This window comes from Eurypyga helias, unplaced genomic scaffold (assembly GCF_000690775.1).
Source record: "Eurypyga helias isolate BGI_N326 unplaced genomic scaffold, ASM69077v1 scaffold4418, whole genome shotgun sequence".
NCBI classification, from domain to species: domain Eukaryota; kingdom Metazoa; phylum Chordata; class Aves; order Eurypygiformes; family Eurypygidae; genus Eurypyga; species Eurypyga helias.
The window spans coordinates 1-19468 of NW_010267400.1; the positions used below are offsets into that span (position 1 = coordinate 1).

The following is a 19468-nucleotide window of genomic DNA, read 5'->3' on the forward strand; positions in this document are numbered from 1 at the left end:
CCGCGCAGATCACAGTTGGCTGTGCTCCCTGCTCATCAATGCTTCCTGGAGTTGTTATTGGTTCTCTTGTCTTTTCCCGCCCACTAAGCGCCCTGTCTATCAATCCCGACTCCCCGCCCCTTCTAGTATCTAAGGCGGGGCAGCGCGAGCGCGTGGTGTTAGGGGCACCACGGAGTAGTTTCTGCCTGGCAACTAAGTGCGTAGTCAAGAGCCGGTTTGTTATTGGGCAGAACACAGGTGACCGTACCACGTACTCCAAATCAATCCCCTGGGGACAGGGCAGAAAATAATTAAATTACGGGCACAGAACGATGTAATAGGGGCGCGGCAGCACCAAGAAGAGATAAAACAAGCAAGAGTGAGGGAGAGAAGCCTCCATTTCCTGCCTAGAGTCGCAGTGCAGAAGGGCCTCCATTCCCGCCTGGCTGAGTGCCTCCATGCGCATGCGCACGGCTCTCGTCCTTTCCCCTCCCGGCTGTCTGCGGCTGCGCGGACGGTGAAAGGCGCGGGAGTCGCGTGCGCCCTCAGACGCTAGCGGAGGGGGCAGGTTGAGAGGGGGCGCTGGCTGCGGGGCCCGTCCGAGGAGAGGGCAGGGCGCTGTGTCCTGGCCCCGGCTGTGGGGTCCGTCCGAGGAGCGGGAAGGATGCTGTATCCTGTCCCCGGCTGTGGAGCCTCGTGGTTTGGGTCACGCTTCCCTCAGGGGCTCAGAGCTGTAGTCACATCGGAGCGGGAGTTGGAACTGCCCTGCCCCTGCGTGTACCCCACTTGGTTCTTTCCTGCTTAGAAGTCGGCCACCAATCTGAATTTCACAGGGTTGGTTGGGGGCTGGGTGTTCAAAATGGACGGTGTGTCCCATGTGGGCCTTGAGCAGCGTTTCTTCTCAACCATGGTCAGCGTTTCGGCTGTTGCCCTTTCCTCTGGTTCGTACGTGTCACTGCCTTTGGCAAGGTTACAGTTCTCTCAGTGGGAGTTCTCCCTCACCAATTTCCGAGTTGCTTTCTTCCTGATAACTCAGAATTTTGTTCCTTTTTCCCCCTCTGTTATTTTTGTAATTTTCATGCTGCACTAGGTTGGTTCCTTGAATTACTTGTTTTTCTTCTTTCTCAGACATTTTTACCAACATCTCCCATGACTAAAGCTACTTCTGTGCCCTCTTCTTGATATTTAAACTCATTTTCTGTCTTAGGCACTCCAAACTTTGGAGTTTTGAGTGGTTTGCCTTTGGTTTGGGTTAGAGTTAAAAAAGCTGGCTGTGTAGCTTCCTGGTTTGTCCCGTCCTTTCAGTCTCTGTGGAAGATCTTAGGCTGGTAGAAAGTATGCCATTAATAATATCTTTCAGGTTATAAACTTTGTTTGGCTACACACTGGGTTGTTTACTGTGGAGCACAGAATCTGCTTACTGGGAAAAGCACTAAGTAAGCTTGGGAAGAGGAGAATAATCAATAACGCATCTGTATTTGGGTTATAAGATTGGACAACTCTATAAGAGTAGAGTTGGTTGAAAATAAATTTTTCCAAGCTTTGTTTTAACTTTTGACACAGTGCCTGCTTAGAAGGCAGCTTTTTTTGGTCTTTTGTAGTATGAGTGACCTGTTTTATGTGTTTGGGACCATGTGGCATATCTGCCAGACAAGCAATTAACCAGGCATGCAAATAACATAAAAATAATAAGTACCTATCGCAAAACCAAAGGAGGCTTTTATAAGCACATAAATCCTATTGTTTCTGGGATAAAAACATAAAAGGGACTTCTCTAGCCTGAGTGGGCAGGGAATTCAATTGTAGATGAGGACTGTAGTGAGGCATAGTCATGGAGTGACTACTAGGGGTTCCTTTAAAAAGGAAAATTAATCCCAGCTTTCATTATTGCTTTCACTGTTTTATCTTCCGTTCCTGAATCCTCCATCATGTAAAACAGGTGTGCGGTTATTGATGTTCTGCATCGCTTACGTCTAAATAGCTTACCTCCTTTTTCATCTTTCCTGCCTTCTGCTCCATCCTCAAGAAATTCACTTCTGTGTTGTTCCATTTTTGCAATCTTTGCATTATCCTTTGTTGTCTATTTGTAATAGTGTCCCAGTTTACTGACAGGTCTGTATGTGAAGGCTTTGAGGCTCCATTACGATGTACTTGAGATTTATTGATCGTGGCTGTAATGTAGTGGTATCCGTCAACATTTATTGAAGCCTCAAACATCTCTACCATTTTACACTGGGATCAGTGTAATAGAAGGCATAGATTATGTTGGAAGTGAGATTTTCATTGCTATTGGAAAATTCTGGCTGGAATCTGGCTGTCTGCTTTCTCCGTGTTTGCTACTTTTCTATTAGCACCCTGGTCCTTCATCCCATTCCCTCATTTCCTACTTACCTCTGCATGCATAGAGCTCCTAATGGACTTGTGTTGTCTTTATTTCTGCTGTCCTTTGCCCCCACGTTTTTTTTTCCCGGCCTTGATCTTTTCCTGAGCCTGACTTCTCACAGTTAAAAGTTGTTCCCTTACTGGCATTGACAGTGATAGATTAAGGACAGAATTACTTATCTACACCTTGTAATCCAAGCAGAATCGCAGTCTGCTGTTAGCAGTCCACAGGGGATGCTGCTGAATAAATTGGAAAACTGGTAGCTGTGCTCACTGAAGCTTCTCTCATCTTGAATATGTAAGAAAGAGAGGGGAAGAGAAGCCCTGTGGACTTAAAAAAACCCAAACCAAAACAACAACAGAGGATGATGTCCTTACCCTAGAGGAGTGTTTATTAGGTTAAATCCTGTATTTACCAACTAAGGAGAAATAGAGCACTCTTTTTACTCACACGTCTCATTTCTTCCTTAAATAAAGCAAGATCCCTACCAGTGGGAAGCACCCCCTCTCTAATGTGAGCGAAGTTGCCCTGACAGCCACAGGACCCTGAAATTTGAAGTCCCATTCCTTTAGGTAATGGTCAGAAAACGGCAGATAACCCGCACGTGTCCACACGCAGCTCCCGTTTCGTTGGGCTACAGAAGGCAGCGATGGTGGAATCGCAACACCAGCAGAAGCGGCAAGGAATTTCGGAAGCAAGGTAAGGCTTTACAACAAGGATTAAACCAAGGTCATACCGTCTTTCAGACTGATGTATGGCCTGTGCTTCAGATTCTGTTGGGCACTGCGAAAGTCACTTCATTGCCTCCCTCACAGCATATAGCTGTTAAAGAGTGATTTTGTGAGGCAGAATTCCCTAATATTGCTAGGCCTTATTTTTACAGTTATTCACGTATAGATGCAAGCATTCTGGGTTTGTTCTGAGTTGAGTAGGTTACAACCTGTAGCTGGGAACTTGCTGCCTAATGAAAGCTACTGAGGAGCTAATGTAGCTTTCCTTGGAGAAAGCAGAGCTTCTCAGGAGGGCATTAACGTTGAGGAAAGGAATTAGTAGATCTTTCTGTAAAAAATCTCTTAAGTACGAAGTGTTTCATCAGTTCCATTTTAAATCTTGAGTTACTGAAAAGAAACTGTGACAGATACTCTGTATCAGAAATATCTTGCAGATGGACGGATATTCAGAGTTCATGCAGCTTTTTCAATCTGTACAGATTCTTACAGGATCACCTCTGAGTGTTTACTGATACATCTGGAGGGCTTTGAAAACTGCAAGAACGGATGTGTAAATTTTATTGCGGATTTCCATTCTTTACACTTCCCCCAAGTAGTAGAATAAATAGAAACTCATCTATTTTGAGGGCTACTTCATTTGGCATCCCCCAGAACTGCCTTTTGTTTCTCTTCAGAGTGGGGCTATTAGCTCAGAAGTATGAATTTGGATGCTTCCTGTATCACTGTTGATAACAGCGTTATAGTTCCAGGCCTTCAGATTTTGCTCTTTTGTGGCAGGGACTGAGGCACGGACGTGAAGGATTTTTGGCTGGGGCTCGGTGCACTGAAATGTAAGATGATTATAAAATGGTTGAATCAGCCAAAGGATTTGTTGGCAGTTACAACAGCGCTTCTGACTGATCTGGCATATCTGTCATTTGTTTCTGATCTACTACGTTGGGACAGTGGAAGATGGAAATGAATGGCAGTTGTGGCATCAATGGAAGTGGCAAATTACTAGATGTAGGGCAGGTACCTCTACAAGGCTGCAAACTTGGTTTGAGTATGCTAATTGTAACTGCTATGTCCTCTCAAGGGACAGATTTCTCAAGGATGCATTCAAATCCACAAGGATAAAGATGAGAATTTTGGGGGAATAATTATTCTGCATATGTCTGGAAAAATTCCAGCTTGAATCTTTGTTCTTGCCCATGGAAGCTAGGAAAATCAGCGGCACAATGCAGTGTCAGGTTGCATTGAAAAATGAGGAAGCTAGGAAAAGTGCTGGGAACAAAACCTAGATCTTTATTTGTTTTTTAACGATGTACCCCAAAGCATTACAGGTGGATAGTTAATCGGGGATCTGGGTCTTCATACAGAAAGCTTTTCTGCTGTGTAGAGATCAGCATGGGGAAGTATCAGTGACAGGCTGAGGACCTGCTGTGGCCTTGTGTGTGGCCTGAACCTTTCTCAGCTGCGAGCACGCTGTTACTGAAGCAATCGTCGTGCTCTATTGCACGGTCCTGCAAAGGGTGATGGGAGGCCGCCAAGTGAGCGTTGAGTATGCCTCTGCAGCATGGGGAAGGGGTTAATCTGTCAAATACAGAATATATGTATGTATGACATCTTTAAATCAGCTACCCATAATTCCAGCATGCCAGTCATTATGTGGTGATGATGATTATTACATCAGCTGGGAATCTTTTTTTTTTTTGTCTGCTTAGAAAGCAGCTGCTAGGTTTATGCTAATGCTGTATCTTATGTTAAAAACTATAAGACAGACTACATTCAAATCATGAGATTTATTAGAAAATAAAAGGTTATGTTTTGGTTTATGTTCTGTTCATGTTTTTTGGGTCTGAATGTTCAAGGTTTTCTCTGCAGGCATGACAGCTAGATTTTTTTTTTCCCCGTGCTGAAAACAGTCAGCCATATGACTCCAGGACCTGGAGTTTTAGTGGAGGAAGGAGATTGAAATTCCGAACTAGATTTTCAGGAGTTTACAACACTGTTTTCTATTGTCTCCACTTTTCTAATAGGTTAGTTTTTAGGCATAAACTTTTCACCTTATCCATGTCCTTTCTTTTCAAGGTCAATTTATTATAGTGTAGTTATATTATAATAAAACCTCTTCTGCTATAAGCTTTTCAAGTCCTCCCTCTAACCCTCTCCAATCTTTCCTGCTCTGGATTTCCTTTCCCCCAAGTCCCAGACCCTGAATTTCTGTGTTGTTCATCCTCTGGCCCCTGCCTTGGAGCTCTCTGCCCACGTATTGTTGCTCTCTCCTATTTCAAGAGCAAGGCTCCCCCTCCCATGTTCCCAGTAGCTCTTCACACCAGCCACTTTCTTCCCATTTGGTGCTGAGCCTTGCTGGGCAAAGTCTTTGTGGCTTTCTTCCTTGAGACATAGCGCCTTGGTTCCTGCTTCTGATGAAGTTTTAAACGTGGGCTACACCATGAACTTACAAAAATTCTGAAGGAGAAGGATCCTGAGCTAGTAAAAATAGGATACATAAGGGAAAAAAAATAGTTGGGAGGTGTTTGTTGTACCGTGCTGTGTGTGTTGTATTTAATAGACGAGATGAAATTTCAAGTTAATTTTGGCCTATCAGGCCTTCATTGAGAAATAACTGATATAATAGAACTTAAATTATCTTCCTTTGGAGCATTCAAAATGAAGATACATTTGAACACTGGGATCCTCAACAGGATAAAAAAGATGAAGACTCATTAAATCTATGAGCAAACGTCTCTTAACTCCTCTGCTTTGCTAAGAAGGCTATCACGTGTGAACAACAAAGTTAATGCATGCAGAGAGGAGCAGAAAAATACTGGCTCTAGTAATGGAGATTGTTACAGAACATAATTGAACACTGACTGCAGCAAAGCTAAAAGGAGACTTGCATTACAATGACATAAAATCTTTATTTTTTCCCCTAACCTCTGATTTCAGCTGTCTGACTAAGAGCAGGTGCTGGGCAATAGCTCAATTTCAACAACCCATTGCAGCTGAAAGAGTAGATGCAATTGTGCTGTATCCAGCAAAATTGAAAATTACTTTAAGGGGGGGAATGCAAATGTTTTAAGACAGAAAATCTTCATTCATCTGCAGAATGAAGCATAACATTAGCGCAGCCACATAGTTCTTATTCCTCTGGATATTAAAGCATTAATAAGTGCTTGATAATTTACTACTACCTATATATTTTACTATCTTTCTAGTGATACATTGTTTTAAACTGCATTGCATTGTGAAAATACACATTGTTTATTAACAATCAAAATATTAGAATTAAAAAAATCCTTCCAGGCAACATTTCCAAAATCTGAAAATGTCTCCGAACCATTTGGCTTTTCAGCAACCGATGGACCTTCTTCCTTCCGGTAATGAATGGTTAAGCGTTTGACCTCACATCCTGCGCCTCTTCTGACCTCTCTGGGAGCTCTAGTGGCAAAGTTGGAATTAATGGAGAGTTACCGTGTTCTTACCACCTGAAGGCCTAAGTATCCATTTGTTGATGCCAGTGTTGTACCACTGTAACACCAGTGAAACCAGCTGTATTTTTGTACACAAACCATTAATTGCTCAGACTAGCATCTCCTAGATTTCAAATCTCTTGTTGCAGTAAGAGTTGGACATTCTAATTCAGGCACTGGCAAGATCCTTTCACTGAGATTTTCTTAGGTGGAAGACTGAATGAGTTTATGGAAAAAACCCATCATTTTTAGCTGTATGTTTCATGAGCTTATTAAGTGCTCTCCAGTATTTTTATTTGGATCTTCTGATCCATTTACTGTTGTAGCTCCTGCAGTCCCTTCTATTTCTCTGGTGGCTGGAGAAGGGGCTCTCATCTTTGTATTTATATTAACTTACATCTTTTAAAGTGTATCAGCCTTTGTTAAGCTCTGTTACTTTATTAACTATTAGAGTGCTACCCACAAATGTACTTCCTCCCTTGTGAAGTAATTATCCCATATTAGGAGATTCTACCATCTGGGAAAGTTTTGACGATTGTTCTCTCATGCACACAGCTAACCCCCTTTAGACACATTTGGCTTTGCTCTCTCTTGTTTAGAAGAAAAGTTGTTTTAAATGTTGAGAGTGTTGAGATTTCTGAAGGGTGTGCCTGTTTACTTCCCCCCAAAAAGATGCAAAATCAGAGAAGGCAAAAGAAGCACATAAGCAAGTTTTGCTTTGATTAAGTGAACAAAGGGTGGAAGCAATCATACGACATTAGGCAGTGTTGAGCTCAGGACTAGTGGATAGACTGTAAATATAAATCCTAGCTCAGCTTCTGCAAAGTGAACAGGTGTTATGGCCTCCAGTCCATTGATTCCCAAAATAAGACATGTGGAAAATTGCTGATCCATGAAACTCTATTAAGAGCTTGGCAGGACCCTTAAAGCATAAATAATTATGAACTTGTTGGTAAGGGTTTGGTAATGGTAAATGGTGATCTGAGAAATTTTAAGAGTCGATGATAGTCTGTTGGGACAAACCCTTTCTGTTAAACGCTGATGTAATTTGTCCAGAAATTATAGTTTGTCTAGGGCTTGAGGATTTGGCTCTTCTTCCTTTTGAGGTGTAGCTGAGAGAGAGATGTATTTCTTTCCTGGCAATATATAATACCAATGTGAACAAGTAGTGTCTTTTTTTTGTATGTGTAAACATAATTTACATATCTTAAATCATCCAGTTGTGTCTTGTTACAAACCATTGGCTATGAATCTAAGGAAAGGATGTGTACTGATTATTTAAAATTTTGTCTTCAGCTTCAGGGCTGGAGTTGTTTTTTCCGTAACTTCTGCTGTTTTACAACAGGGGAGAAAATTACGGAACACTTACTGTTCAGGACAAAGAAGAAGATGTAAGATGCCAATTAAGAAATTTAAGGTAATTGTTTCTTGGAGAAACTTCATTTTGCTCCTCTGCTTATACATGTGAAAATTAAAACATCTTTCTTCATGAAATAGTACATTGCAGGGTAATGTGGATGTTTTGTATTTGTCAAGCATACTATAATCCACACTCTGCTGAGAGCCTGATTAAATTTTGTAGCAAATTCTGCTTTCTTCAGTAGTTTCTGTGATAGTCTTAAGACATTAAAATGAAAGTGATACGAAAATGATTAATACACTCTATGTATAAAGTTTTATTTTATATTTTATTGTAACTTAAAATTTTGCATTTGTTTGCTGCATTTTGAGCCACAGCTAGATAACTTCCACCCAACAGAAAAATTCTGAGAATTTTTGTTAATTGGAAATGGAACAATTCAGGATTTGGAGAAGGTTTGGAAGAAATTTGGGTGGGAAAAGTAAGAACCCAAGATAAACATTGAAGAGCCAGCAGTGGGAGGGTGGAGGGGGAGAAATATCTTGATGATAATTGATAATACAGCCATTTTAGGTTTGGGGAGAGATATATTTGTTACAAACGTGTTTGAATTTTTCTTTTCTGCTTCAGTGATAGAGGCATGAAATATTGAAATTTGAACTTTGAATGTAAAATAAAGTTAGGAAAAAAAGTGGTTTGACACAGATTTTATGAGAATTCTGGTTACATGAGTTCTGAGCGTACCAGTTGCATATTTGAATAAACTCACCAAATGCACAGTTAGAATATCAGGTACTGTCACCAGGAAAAGTAAAGATGGTGTTGTAGAGGTCTCTCTACCCATTTCAAGTGGTGTCCATATTGTAATTTTATCTGTTTGAAAGGAAAAGGATATTTCTTTTCATCTTTTCCATTACTATATGGCTGAAAAGCTTCAGGCCAATTTAGGCACTCTTTGTTGCTTGCTCAGGAGTGATTGAGGGAATAATGTGAAGAAAGACTGATACAGGAATCATTGTGGTCTTCAGACCTTCGTGCTGATAAAACAGCCCCATTAGTGTTGCTGTAACTTACTTCATTTCACATAATGTACTATAAATAATTTTTTAGACTCATTAACGGCTGTGTTTATTTACTATGTGTTCTATTACACTATTTTTTGGTAAAGCCTTGGGTAAAATTTCAGCTTTCATGCCATCCAGTGGAATATTAAAATATAAATCCTTGCAGGTTCAGAGAACAGAAAGAGACTTTAAAGGATTTTGTTTATATAGCGAATTTTATGTCGATGTCCTGATTCTATGGATTTTTATTCGTGATACTTCAATAGCTGGTTCCTAATGTTTTTTTCTGTGGCCCTGCATCCTCTTGTAATTACGCTTTATTGCCACTTGAGGTCAGCAGCAGCCGAGAGAAACAGAGTAAATAAACTGTCTTGCTTCATTGCAATCCGTTTTCATCCGCTTTATTTAGAATACTTAAAAATCAATACATTCATCATATCCATATATACATTGTGCAAAACCAAAGGATTTCTTTTGAACGCATAGCAGCTTCAGCAAAAAGCCTTCCTTGCAAGTTACTACAGAGTGAAAATCTAGAATGGCTTTAGGGAGTATGTATTGGCTTCCCGAGTGGCGTTGGGTAATCGCCGCGGCAGAGGATGGTGTTCTGTACAATGTGATGGTGACACGGTTTCAGCCTTATCTTTTTGTTTATTCTAAATTAACGATTAAAAAAAAATCTGAATAGAATAAGGTGTTATTGCTGCAGGGAATAGCTTGGGATCCAGAAACGGCATATATCCTTCCTGTTTATTGCAGTAGTAACCAATTCGATGTTCTGTCAAGATGTGGGGAAGATATTGCCGGAAAGGGATCCCCCCCTGCCTCACCTTTAATCTTTTTTTAACAAAAAAGAAAGAAGGCATGATCTTGGAGCTGAAGTTACTGAACAGAATTTGGCTTTGTCATAGGCTTACTGTTGGCTAGTTGTTTCCTTAGCTTGAGTCTCAGTTTCCTGTGTGTAACTCACAGGAAGATATTTAACTTTTCTGGTAAAGTTTTAGAAGAACTGGTTTTTATGGGATTTTTTTGATACACTCTTTTAACAGTGGGAGTGTCAACAGCAGCATCACACTTGAAGCTTGGTGTTCCCTTTCCTGAAATTCATACTGCTGATTCTTGTGAGTATTCTGTTCTTCCTGTCCTAGGTAGTTGTGTAACATTGCTAGTAGACATATCCTGTCTCAGGAGTGACCGCTTTTTAATAGTTTGCGAAGTTATCCCCATGCATGATTGGCACCAACTGATATTCCTGTCAAAACTTTTATCCCAAAATCCCCCTGCATGAGGCAAGTTTAACAAATGCTAACAGACAAGGATCAATTTACCGATCACCAAAATGCAGCAGAGGATATGTAGGTTAACTATTAGGAAGTACTTTTTAGCTATAACGCTGATTAAGTCGAAGGAACAAACTGCCAAATGAAGTTGGGTAATTGCCATCACTAGAGATTTTCCAGGCTATGAGTATGCATCCGTTTAGCAGGGATGGCTTAAAAATAATGCAGTCAGTTTTCCCACAGTTCGGAACTTGGACTGAATGACTCATTATATGCATGTTTTATCCCAAATAATTTTTTAAATGTCTTCCCACTTTACCCTCGCTAGGGATAAAGCAGGAGGGATGTCAGCAAAAGAGAGTAACATTTTCTGCCAGTGTGTGCCAAGCCTACATGAGATAAGAAACAAGTTATAGTGAGAGAGAATAAAGCCCAGATTGATGTGACCTTTATTATTTTAACAGTGTCTTTCAGCACAATTACAGAGTTGCAGGATTGCAGAGAACAGAGCTGGAGTATAAAATAACATAAATAAATAGAACAGGAGCCAAAGCAGTCAGCAGGAGGTGGTTGGAATTGGGCAGTGAAGGATGGGTGAAGGGTTTGCATTGGTCAAAGCCTTTATGATTCAGCCACCATAGTTGCAAATTCTGGAGAAGGGAAAAATTTTTTTAAAATATTAAAAAAAAAGGAGGAAGCATATTACAATGATTAGAGTCACTGGCGTAGCAGAAACATCACAATAACAGAAGAACAAAGAAATCCAAGTTAATTAAAGGGGAAGTATGACTTGGGAAATCTCACAGTGAAATGAAAGGATTTTTTGAGGGTAAGGGAGAAATGCTATACATGCCAGACTGTCAAGACTGTCCACCGCTATTCATCTGAAGAACTTGATTAGTTCCCTGTTATTCCTTTGTAAATCTCAATGGGATGAAGGCAAGAACTAGAAATTTAATTTTGCAGTGAGATAAATTTCCTTTATATCAGAGTTTGGCAAAGAGACTCATTAATGAGTCTTTCAGAGTATTCATGTCCCTATGTTATAAATATATTAAATTGAAACTCAATTTTGTAAAGGCAAATTGACTGAAAGTGACAGATTACAAAACCAGAAGGCTGCCACCAACCTACGTAGCATTCTTGACCACGTTGGTAATAACGCAAAAAATTCCTGTGATCTCAGAGAGACAGGATTTTACCCAGTGGCTTTTATTAGTCTTACATCCATAATATTTACATAAATGTATCTTTCTGCAGTTTGGGGTTATTTTATGCTTTGGTGTCTATAATGCCTTTTGGCAGGGTGATAAAGCATAGAAAAAGCAGATTTGTATCCTGGTGAATAGCTGCCTGGCATACTGCACTCTGCATACCATATTACCCGAGGAGTTTGTAATTCCTAACTCCATCTAACCTTGGAACAGTTACACTTGAGAATACCTTGCGCAGTTGTGTGTGCCCCAGAGTGTTAAAAGTGACGGACTGGAGGGAATCCCAAGAAGGGCAACAAAGATGATAAAGGGATTAGAGGGTATACAGAGAGAGTGGTTTATGGGTTTAACATAATCAGCTGAGAGGAAAATGACAAACAGGGGAGGCAGTCATCTGTAGAGGCTCAGGAGAAAATTATTGAAGTTTGACATAATGAAGAGTAATGTCTTGCAACTAAAAAATATAGAAAATCAGGCATTTTAAATAAAATCCTTTTCATAATAATTTGTATCTACAGAATATATTTGGAAAAGGTTATTCAGACTTGCAGCCAGATATTTTTCTACAATATGATAGTGATATTATGACTTAATGGCAATATATTTCATGGGTACTTTCTGATAGCCAGCAAACCATAAAATCCACCTTCATGAAGAACCGCTATGCGCTTTATACTTACTCCGGGATCTTCAATGTACTTTATATATTTCAAAGATATTCCAGTTGAATAATCTTGTAAACTCGTTCACTATTTATTTTCCTATGAAGGTTAGCCACAGGTGGCTTGTGGAGGCGTTGTTACAAAGTGTGTTCACACACTCAAAACTTTGGGGATATGCTGCTGTATATTAGCCCCGGCCTGTTGGTCATTCTTGTAAATGTTCATTGCCTCTGACCGGGCTGTGAGTGAGAGAATCCTTGTGACTGGCTACATCCTCTTTACCACTTGTAATTCTCCTTCCAAACAAAGTTATGTCTTTCTTTGCACAATTAATTATTTAAAATTACAAGGATTTAGACTATTTTGTCATGTAAAATGCTATCTGGTGTCAAAGCTCTGACTTCAAAGGCGAGGATTGTTTCACTGTGTTCAGAATAGTTTAGTAGTTTATACCAGCCTAATGCATAGCCTGCAGTATTTTACTGAGATGACAGATACAGTTACAGAGGACGTGTTGGAGGCTAATAATTTTTCTCATCAGATTGTGGCTTTTTACATTATCCGTACAATAGCAAATCTGTTTAGGAAACTTCCTGAGTAATGACTTACACTAATTTATTTTAGAAGAGCACAAAGAGGGAATAAAATAAAATAAATAAAATAAGGTCTTCCAAAAGATTTTTCTTTTTTGTCTTGACTTTTAGCTGTGGAAAGGCCATGACTTATCAGTTGTAATTTTGAATGCTTGATACCTCAGTTTTACATTTAAATAAAATAATTTAAATATTTTAAAATACCTGCAGAAATTGAGTTGTATCATGGAAAATATTTTTACTTACTGGGATAAAAATTTGGATTTGTTTTGTCTACAGCACATGATCTACAAATTCTATATGCACTTTTTCAAGTCCCTCAATATCAAGAAACTGAAAGTCATGATGTGCATGTCCAGTGCCAATACGCAAAATAGATTAAAAAAAATAAATATATGAGCAGAAATGTTCATTTTCTTTTCTCCACTTTCTTATAAATGTTCTCCTGAAGCTGACAGAGCTGCTTCAGCATCACTTCCCAATCTGAAAGCTAACGTTTGTAATTTTATTAGGTAACCTAGACTTGGTCTGAAATTTTTTCCCAATTCATTATCTTCTGTTCGCATCAGTGGAAGACGGAGGGGGCTCAACATCCCACAGAAGATGATCATGTCTTGCATGAACAGACTGCATGTTTTCAACTGTTTGGAACTGGCAGATGAACCACGTATTACAACTCTTGATTGGACAAGAGGTAAGCTGGTGGAACTATTTCCGAGCTGAACAGTCTTGCAGGAATGACAAAAGGTTTAAAGCAAGAGACCTAAGAGAAAATTTGGAATGTGAGGCCTCTAACTGGAAGAAGGCTGAGTAGGTTGAGATTGACATTTGTGATGATAGTCTGAGAAAGGTGGCTCTGTGGTGTTAAAAATCCAGGAAGATCAGTTCTTAAAACTGCTGTGGGCTCCTGAGGGGCAGTGTTCAAGGGCCATCTAGTGAATTAACACTAGCCTCAGTGCAAGGCTGCATGTTTGTGATCACGTGGTGATGAACAAAGCCGCTGTTTGAAACAAGGGGTAAAAGTGAGGGCTGGCAATTCAGTTACAGGGAAACTAGCAAATGGTTTGCAACAGAAATACAGCACTGCAATACTGAATATGAATGGGATGTACATTCATGACACTACATTTTATTTACATGCGCAGTTATAATCTGGAATTGGATCAAAAGAATAGTTGGAAATTATCTGTTGTCCTCATCCTTTGGTCACAGTCCCAGCTGTTAACTTTCCATATATTTCAAGCCTTTCCAGTGTAACAATTTGCTGTTGGAGTCAAATTTAAGAAATGGAGAAGAAACTAACTGATAATGTTGTATAGTAGGGTTATGGCCAGAAGAAGCAAAAGAAAAAAAGCTCTTTGTTCTCTTCTCATTATCGAGTATAAATTCAGAGTAATTTCTGTTCAGAGTTAAGGAAGGGTAAAAGTTGCAGAAGAAAGAGATAAAGAGAAGAGCTGTTTCATACAGCTTTGTTACCATGTACTGGCTTTCGGGCACCATTTCAACTTGGAAAAAAAGTTGTGTTTGGTCTTAGACAAAAAAGTTAATGCTGTATCCTCTTGTATAAGCCAAAATCATTCTGTAATATCATTCTCTTGTTCCAACTGATACTGCTTTTGTTATCCAGCCTTTGGGGAATAACTGAAAATATGTGTTGTGAGGTGGGTGGATCAGCTGTAAACTTACTTACCTGAATCACATTTTCTTCTGAAAAACTTTCCCACTGATTTTAGTACCGCTGCCACTAATTATAATGGGAATAAGGAGGACCCACATAATAAAGCACATGAAATTTCAAATAATGAACCACTCCTTGGGATCAGTAGCACTATTAAAGTTTAGCAGGAACTTCCCCTAGGTGCTTCACGATTGCTCCTCTGTAACCAAAATATAATCATGATCTGAGAAATTAAGAGGCTTTAGTCTAGAAACAGGATCATAGTCACTGGTGTGCCAGTGTGCTATGGACAGGCAGTTTAGCTAATACATCACCAGACTAATACACCAGTGGGTGATTTTGTATGTCATTATTTTCTGTTTCTAAACTGGGAAACTATGTAACTTTATTTTGCTTTTTATTCCTTCTTAAAATTGCTTTTTATTTGGAGACAATGTTTTTTACAAATCCCAGAGATTAAGTAACACAGAGATGTGAGTTTTTGTAGATATTTTTTAGATTTCACCCTATCATATGGCTTGTCAGTACAATGAAAACATTGCAATTGCCTGCTGCCTAGGTGATTTAGTACTCTGACCACAAATCTCTGTTATGATTGCCTCCTATGAGGAAAGATTTAGTTCAGAAATGCATCTCTTCATGTCTGTTCCAGTGTGTCTCAGAGATACAGAAGAAAGAGTAAAAAGGAGGAATTTTGTATGTGGGGTAATTTGATTCATCTCAAGAGGGAATAGAAAACAGCAATTTTTTAAGCAATGCTGTGAGAGGAAAAGTTGTTCTTTTCCTGTAGTCTCATGTTTAGTAAAAGGGAGCGACAAGCTTTCTTAGCTGTGAGGACCCACATAAACACTAGCAAAAGCTGGATAGACAGTTACTGGACAAAAATTCTGTAACAGACTGGCTGTACTTTGAATTTTAAGAGCATTGCTTTGCTAAGTCATGCATTACTTTCCTTTCTACTAAGTCATCAAGCAGAAATGCTGGTCTTCTGCTTTTTTTTCTTTCTCTTTTCTAATTTTTATAGTCATGCCCGGGTCTTTGAGCTGTCGGTGTCCTAGTTCTCACCCCACTGAAATAAAGAGAAAATCTGAACTGGTTGCAGTGGGAGCTGGATAGGTACTCAGTCCTGTGCTGTGGGGTGCCTCAGCTACACCTCGGTTTCTGCAAACCCTTGCCCCCTCTAGTGTCAGAACGCGGCTCTTGTTTCCTCTAAAGCCTGCAAGACAGGTATGGCAAATGTGGCAGGACTTGGCATTTCATTAGATCCAAACTGTGCCCTTGAGAAGGTCACAGCCCCCAGTCATGCCTAGATTTCCCCAGCTCTTGTATGTAAGAGTAATATTCGGTTGTTACTGTCAAGAGTTTACTCCTCTGATCACATACCATCAGCGCCAATTTTACCATCACCGTCCTTATCTCCAGCAGCCAGAAGAGCCTTCGTTTCTTTGTCTGACAGGTCTCTTCCATCTGGGGTAAAGCCCTTCAGTACAAACCTAAAGGCGAGGCATGAAAAAAAAAGGAAAGTTTTGTTTGGAACAGTTTCACTTTGTGTTTAATTGTACCACTGCTTTGGTATCTGCGTTGGAGCCCAGGGTTGTGTCTTTATTGACCTTTAACATTCAGGAAGAGCACTTTACTCTGAAACTACATTTGACTGAAGAACTGTCTGTAAGGTATTGATCATTCATAGGTTTCAGGGCCTTGCAATAAAAGCTACAGCTAGATACCTCCAACACACTCTAGATCATATAATCAGCCAACAGCTGGTTATTGCATACAAATACTGCTCAAGACATTGAATTATATGATATTGTCTGGAGTCTTGTAGAAAAAGAAAAGAAAGCAGGAAATTGGACTCTTAAGGCAAGGTTATTTGAGAAAGGACATATCTTTACTTACTTTAATTCTTCCTCTTCAATGAAGCCGCTTCGATCTTTATCAAGAATATGGAAAACCTTCTTCACATCCTCTGGGCTCTTCTTTTTCAATCCTACCATCTCAAAAAACTTCTTGTAGTTAAAAGATTCAGCCGCTGGAAGAGATGAAAAGCCAGGGAACTGCTTAGAAAAATCACTGGGACATATACCAACACATACCTGTGGTTTTCTTCCCTACTGCTGCATGTCCTGCCCTGGGAGACAGAGTCGAACCCAGCAGTGGTGGGAGCTGGAGGTACACACACGCCCATCACCCATGCTTCAGACACTCAGTGAAGTGAACAAAGGGGGAGAGGGGCAGCATCTCCATTTTGCAGGTGAAGAGCTGAGCTAGAGAGGGATGAAGACTTGCCCAAGGTCACGCAGGAAGTCTGTGGTAGATTTGGGAGCTAAGTCTGACCTGCTTGGTCTCATTTCAGTGCCTTAACCCTACCTCCCCACCCCCCCCGCCTTTTTTTTGACTGATTTTTACGCTAAAATAGTCATCTGAGAGCGGACTCTGGCTGTTAGATCTGTCACTTTTTGACATTTCCACCCCTGGAAAAAAAAGAAAACCACTCTTGCTCAACCACAGAGCCAGGGTTGACGGAAAGTGTTTCGGTGCACGTGGCTGTTTCAGTTCTGTTTTCGTTTTTTCCTGGAGACTTACTAGAAATCGGTGTTGCATTTCGACTGCTAAAGGTATGTGCAATCGTGGGTTGGAAGCTCAGGCACTGCGAGGGAGTGCTGTGCTGCGTGCTGCCTGCAAGACATTGCGAGGCACCATCGCCGGGGAGACAAAACCCCCACCGAGCCCTTGAAATCGGAGCCGAGGTAAATGAGTTTACCTGCTCCCCCTCTCCTGTCCTTTAACTGCACCGCGTTTGTCCCACCCACGTAGCCTGACGACGGAGCTGTGCATTAGAAAGGTGTGGATTAGAAACCCGGTACAGTGACCTCCAAAACGTGCTGTGGACTTTTTATCCGTCCCGGTGCGTCCTTACTCCCGCCGCAGCTTTTCCTATTACATAAAATGAGGGAGGCTCAGTTTTTCAGGATCTGCTTGACTGAGATCTGTCATTAGTTGCTGCTAATTGCACCTGCTCCGGCACTGGGAGATGGCCCTAGAACAATGGGAGCTAATGGGAAAAGCAGCTGCTGGACCGACCGAAGCAGTTTGTTGGTCCCTTCGACCCTCCGGCTCCGGAGTTTATTGGGGCTCGGCAGGTTGGGGGCTTCTGCCCGCCTGGAAGGTCACGGCAGAGCGCAGGGCAGAAGGGGGCTGCTCTCCCGGGTGGTGCGGCCAGCCGGGGGGAGAGTACGTCTGCAGCCCCGAGCGCGATTTCTGGCTGGACTACCCGAATCCCTGTAAGCACCGAGGTGGTCTGTCGTCAGTTTAGGGGTCGCGATGAATTAGCGGGGTAGGGAATATCGGAAGCCCGGCGGAGTCTGTGGACCGCTGCAGCCATTCATTCGTCCTGCAGAAAGCTTCTGCAGTCGAGCAGCGCACCCGCTTGCTCTGCCGTTGCCTTCTGCTCCATGCCGAAAATCAAACCCCACCCGGGGATTCCGCATAACAAGTAAGAAAAGAGAGGCTTCTTATCTCCTTGAAGCGAGAAACAGCAGCTCTGTAATACCTGAATTTTGGGGGTGAGTGGGTAGCTGCCGACATCCACGGCTGACTTCCCTATCTCACATCAAGATATAACCCACCCTGGTTCGCCGAGGGTTTTGTTACCTTTGAAAGTATCCTCTCGGTAGAAGCAAAGTCTGTCGGCAGGTACTGCTCCCCTTCCTTTAAAATAAGTATTTCACCTGCGTAATGTGCAGGGTAACTTTGCCGAGGCTGCAGCCCTGAACTTGATATACCTGTCGGGCTTTCACCGCACTTCTGAAAACGCAGCCTCGTTGGGTATTTTGTCTAGCCGGATCCTCTAATCTTCCCCAAGCTTAAATAAATGCAGTGCTATACTGGGCTGAAGAGACGAAAGAGGGGAAAAAGAGGAGAAGGAAAAAAAAAAAGAGGCACTTACCTGAAAAGGCTCCCACAGCCTTCTTGATATCCTCAGCGCTGAGCACGTCAGTCATAGCCATCCTGCAACTGTTTGAACAGGGAAGCAAGTGCGAAAAGATTAAAAAGTGCTTTTCTCATCATTTCTGCTCATATGACCAAAGCTGCAGTGCTGTGTGGGGATGGCACACCGGGAGAGGCTGGAGCCGTGCCAGCTATACAGCTCTGCGTGGATAAGTCGTGGGCTGCCGCTCTCCAGTTCGCAGCGCACCAAGTAGTCCACAGACGCCAGGGTTCGGCTGAAGAGAGGGGACCAGGGTGGGGGAGGACGCGAGTGGGGGTCGCTCCCTGGAAGTTTGGAGTCTAAACCTTACTGGAGCAGTGCCAGAGCCTGTCGTGGTACCGGCTGGAGAAGGAGTTGTGCCAAGGTCAAGTTCTCGGGTGCGGTGGGAGAACTAGTGGTGCAGAGCAGAGCCTTTTCCGTTAGCGAGTCGGGACGAGCTTTACCAGTTATATTCGGTGATGAGTAAGGAACTGCAGCATATGCCAAGCTTCAAGCTGCTCTTGAGGTCGGGAAGCAAATGCAATGTAGCTTTTGAACATTCGCCTTACCGTTCAAACACTTTAAACGTGTGTGTCCCCCACCCCCCCACACCCCCCTTCTCCCTTCCCCTTCACGCACGTATTCCTTTCAGACCTCGGTTCTTTCGGGCTAGTCCATATTAAGCATCTTCCTTGCTGAATTAATTATCACATCCCTGCGAATCCTACAGACCCCGTTTTGCAATGCACAACATGCTGCAGAGTCTTCCGTGATACGATACGGTAGAACGAGCTGCGAGGTGACATCGCGCTCGTGCGGAGCTGCCGCGCCGCGGTGGGCTCCTCGGGGGCGACCGGGCACTCCCCGACATCCCCAAAAACAAAGACTGAGAAACTGGGATGTGTTTGGGTTTGGTGTTGGTGTTTTTTTTTTTTTCCTCCAAGAAACTGTGACCGTATGGCAAGTAGTCCAGCTCCTACTCAAGGTTTGGGCAGGAGCCACGAGGCTGGCAGAGCCAAGGCCGGGCCCGTAGTAGGGCAGATCTCCGCAGGGGTATTGGCATTTGCTCCAGGAGCGGTGGGGGAAGGCAGAGCGGGAT

The 19468-nt window shown here is 42.0% G+C and overlaps 1 protein-coding gene across 3 annotated transcripts in view; it reads right to left on the reverse strand.

Annotated features, from left to right (window-relative positions):
* Nucleotides 1-10680: 10680 nt before the first annotated feature.
* PVALB (parvalbumin) overlaps nucleotides 10681-19468 on the reverse strand; it is an 11462-nt gene continuing 2674 nt past the window's right edge. The window contains exons 1-5 of one of the 3 annotated variants that reach the window (XM_010157392.1): nucleotides 18701-18770; nucleotides 18349-18416; nucleotides 16299-16431; nucleotides 15783-15892; nucleotides 10681-10902 (exon numbers count right to left, since the gene is read on the reverse strand). In XM_010157392.1, coding sequence (XP_010155694.1) covers nucleotides 10874-10902; nucleotides 15783-15892; nucleotides 16299-16431; nucleotides 18349-18409 — 333 coding nt within the window. In that variant the 5' untranslated portion in view covers nucleotides 18410-18416; nucleotides 18701-18770 and the 3' untranslated portion in view covers nucleotides 10681-10873. Of the gene's footprint in view, nucleotides 10903-15782; nucleotides 15893-16298; nucleotides 16432-18348; nucleotides 18417-18517; nucleotides 18771-19468 lie in introns of those variants that run through there. The other 2 variants (XM_010157389.1, XM_010157390.1) reach the window with 2 other exon arrangements.